Genomic DNA, 2,419 nt, shown 5'->3' with positions numbered 1-2,419 from the left:
GAATCTGTCTCTAAAAACAAACAAACAAACAACATCCTCTACTTTGCTATACTAGACAGAGGGGAAAAAAAAAACTCGGAGAAAGGAAGGAAGAAAAAAAGAAACTAATTAATGAAGAAAGTGATGGAAAATAAATGGAAGAATTAGAGGAAAAGTTATTTTTGAAGATTATTGAAGACTACTGAAATTAGACCAGAGTTAGGGGATACCATTATCAAATCTATAGAAATCTAAGAGGAGAGATGGTCCAGCGGTACTGGCAGCTCTTCCTGAGGACCTGCGTTCCACCCCCAGCATTCATAACCACATTTAACTTCGCACTTCCAGGAGATCTTTCATTCTCATATGGCCTCTGCCCGCATCAGACAGGCAAGTGGGTCACACACATACATACAGACAAAACACTCCATATAAAATAAAATTAAAAAAACCAAACTGCTGTATGCATTTAGTGAGGACTGAAAACTGGCAACATTACTCCTACATACAGAGTTTATATTTCTCAGCTGCTCCCTTCTCAGACGTCAAGTTCTTCTAGGTTAGAGGAAACACGCGTTTAGTTTACTGCTCGACAAATATTAGCAGAAAACGAACTGTCGTACCTGCCCGGACTGTGCGAAGCTCGCTGCTACAACAGGAACGGTTGCTATGGTAATAGGCACCGACTTCCGGAAGAAGTACGGCGCGCGACGAGGGACATTCGGCCTCGGCGCGAGTGCGCTGACGGGGCGGCAAGTTAGGCTTGGTGGGTTCCGACGGGAGCCCCGAAAACGGTGTCGCTCGGCGCCCACCCGGAGACCGTGCGCCATGGACTTCTCCAAATTCCTGGCTGACGACTTCGACGTGAAGGACTGGATTAATGCGGCCTTCAGAGCCGGCCCCAAAGACGGGGCGGCGGGGAAGGCGGACGGCCACGCAGCCACCCTGGTGATGAAGCTGCAGCTGTTCATCCAGGAGGTGAACCACGCCGTGGAGGGTGAGCCACGCAGACGCCCACCCGACCGCCCCGGCACCCGACTGCAGGACCGGGCCCAGGGGCCAAGCCTCTCCTTCGGTGGGAAAGCGAGCCCCGCAGTAGTCTGAGTTAGGTCTAGACTTTGGTGTTCACCTCCGACGACGCCACAACATTTCCTTTAAAACCCCAAAAAAGAATCTGGGCGTGGTGGCGACCACCTGTAATTTCAGCCCTGGGGAGGTGGTGCTGGACGATCAGGAATTCAAAGCCAGCTTCAGTTGCAAAGTGAGTTCGAGGCCGGCCTAGGCTATGGGATCGCTCTCGCAGGCTCTCTCTCGTTCTTTCCTCTGACTTCCCCTCCTCCCTCTTCTTATTTACAGCCTCACTCTGTCGCCTAGGTTCACCTCAAACTCATAGTAATTCTCCTTCTGCCTCAGCTTCCCTAATTCTGGCATTACAGATATGTGTCCCTCACCCAGGTCTCTCCCCCCGCCCCCCCCAAGAAAGCTCTTCGGGGTTTGGAGTGATTGCTCAGTGGTTAAGGACACACACCATGTTTGTCTGTGTGTGCATGTGAGTGTTTATGCCCAAAGAGGCCACTGAATCCCATGGAACTGGAGTTACAGGTAATTGTGTGCCAACTGATGTGGGTGCTGAGAATTAAGTTCATGCCTCTAGTCTGTTGCAGTGGGCTTCAAGTTTAGCAGCCAGGGCCATTTTGTAAACATACATCCTCATGGGCTCCTAAATTCGTGTGTGATTCTGTCTTCATGTTCATCACGATGGCAGCCGTAGCACCCAGGGAGAATGGCATTTACCTTATGAATTTCCAAAAGTCTACACATGTATTAAGGGAAAATGATGAGACAGGTTGTTTTTATTGGTAGCTCAGGCATGTCCCCTGCCCACTTTGAAGAACCTGACCAGCTTCGGAGTATACCCGCCAGCCAGCTCTGGCTAGAGTTCCTAGACTTTCATTCCCAATGCTCTGCGTGCAGATAGTTGAAGTGTTCATTTGCACCATCACTGATGGTCCGTGATCCGTAGACTTATTTTGGATGAATACCTAACCTAGGTCACTTGACAATTATACCTTTTTTTCTAACATTGGACCCAGGATGATTTAAAGCAGAAGGAAGTTTCTGATAAAACAGGGGTGGGTTAGTGAGGTGACCTTGACCAGGGCCATGTCCCCTGTAGGATGATGAATGACACTGTGCTTCAGAAGTCAACCATCAGCATCAACCTGACCCAGGACCTTCAGGCTACAAGAAAGAATGAAGGACACAGGGGTGGTAGCCACAGGGCGGTAGGATGTGCCTGTAATCCCAGCCCTTGGGGAACTCTGCTTTTTTAAAACTGACTCTTTTTTTTTTTTTTTTTTTGAGACAGGGTTTCTCTGTGTAGCCCTGGCTGTCCTGGAACTCACTCTGTAGACCAGGCTGGCCTCAAACTCAGAAATCC

At 49.4% G+C, this 2,419-nt stretch overlaps 1 protein-coding gene across 1 annotated transcript in view; it reads left to right on the top strand.

The window, feature by feature from the left end:
• The first annotated feature begins 705 nt into the window (after positions 1–705).
• Positions 706–2,419, top strand: part of Cog7 (component of oligomeric golgi complex 7) — a 73,774-nt gene continuing 72,060 nt past the window's right edge. Inside the window, exon 1 of the mRNA XM_021199366.2 lies at positions 706–976. Within this exon, the coding sequence (XP_021055025.1) occupies positions 808–976 (169 nt within the window). The 5' untranslated portion in view covers positions 706–807. The remainder of the gene's footprint in view (positions 977–2,419) is intronic.

This window comes from Mus pahari, chromosome 1 (genome assembly GCF_900095145.1).
Source record: "Mus pahari chromosome 1, PAHARI_EIJ_v1.1, whole genome shotgun sequence".
Taxonomy (NCBI): Eukaryota; Metazoa; Chordata; class Mammalia; order Rodentia; family Muridae; genus Mus; species Mus pahari.
The sequence above is the reverse complement of the archived record's forward strand: the minus strand, read 5'-3'. Positions and strand labels throughout refer to the sequence as shown.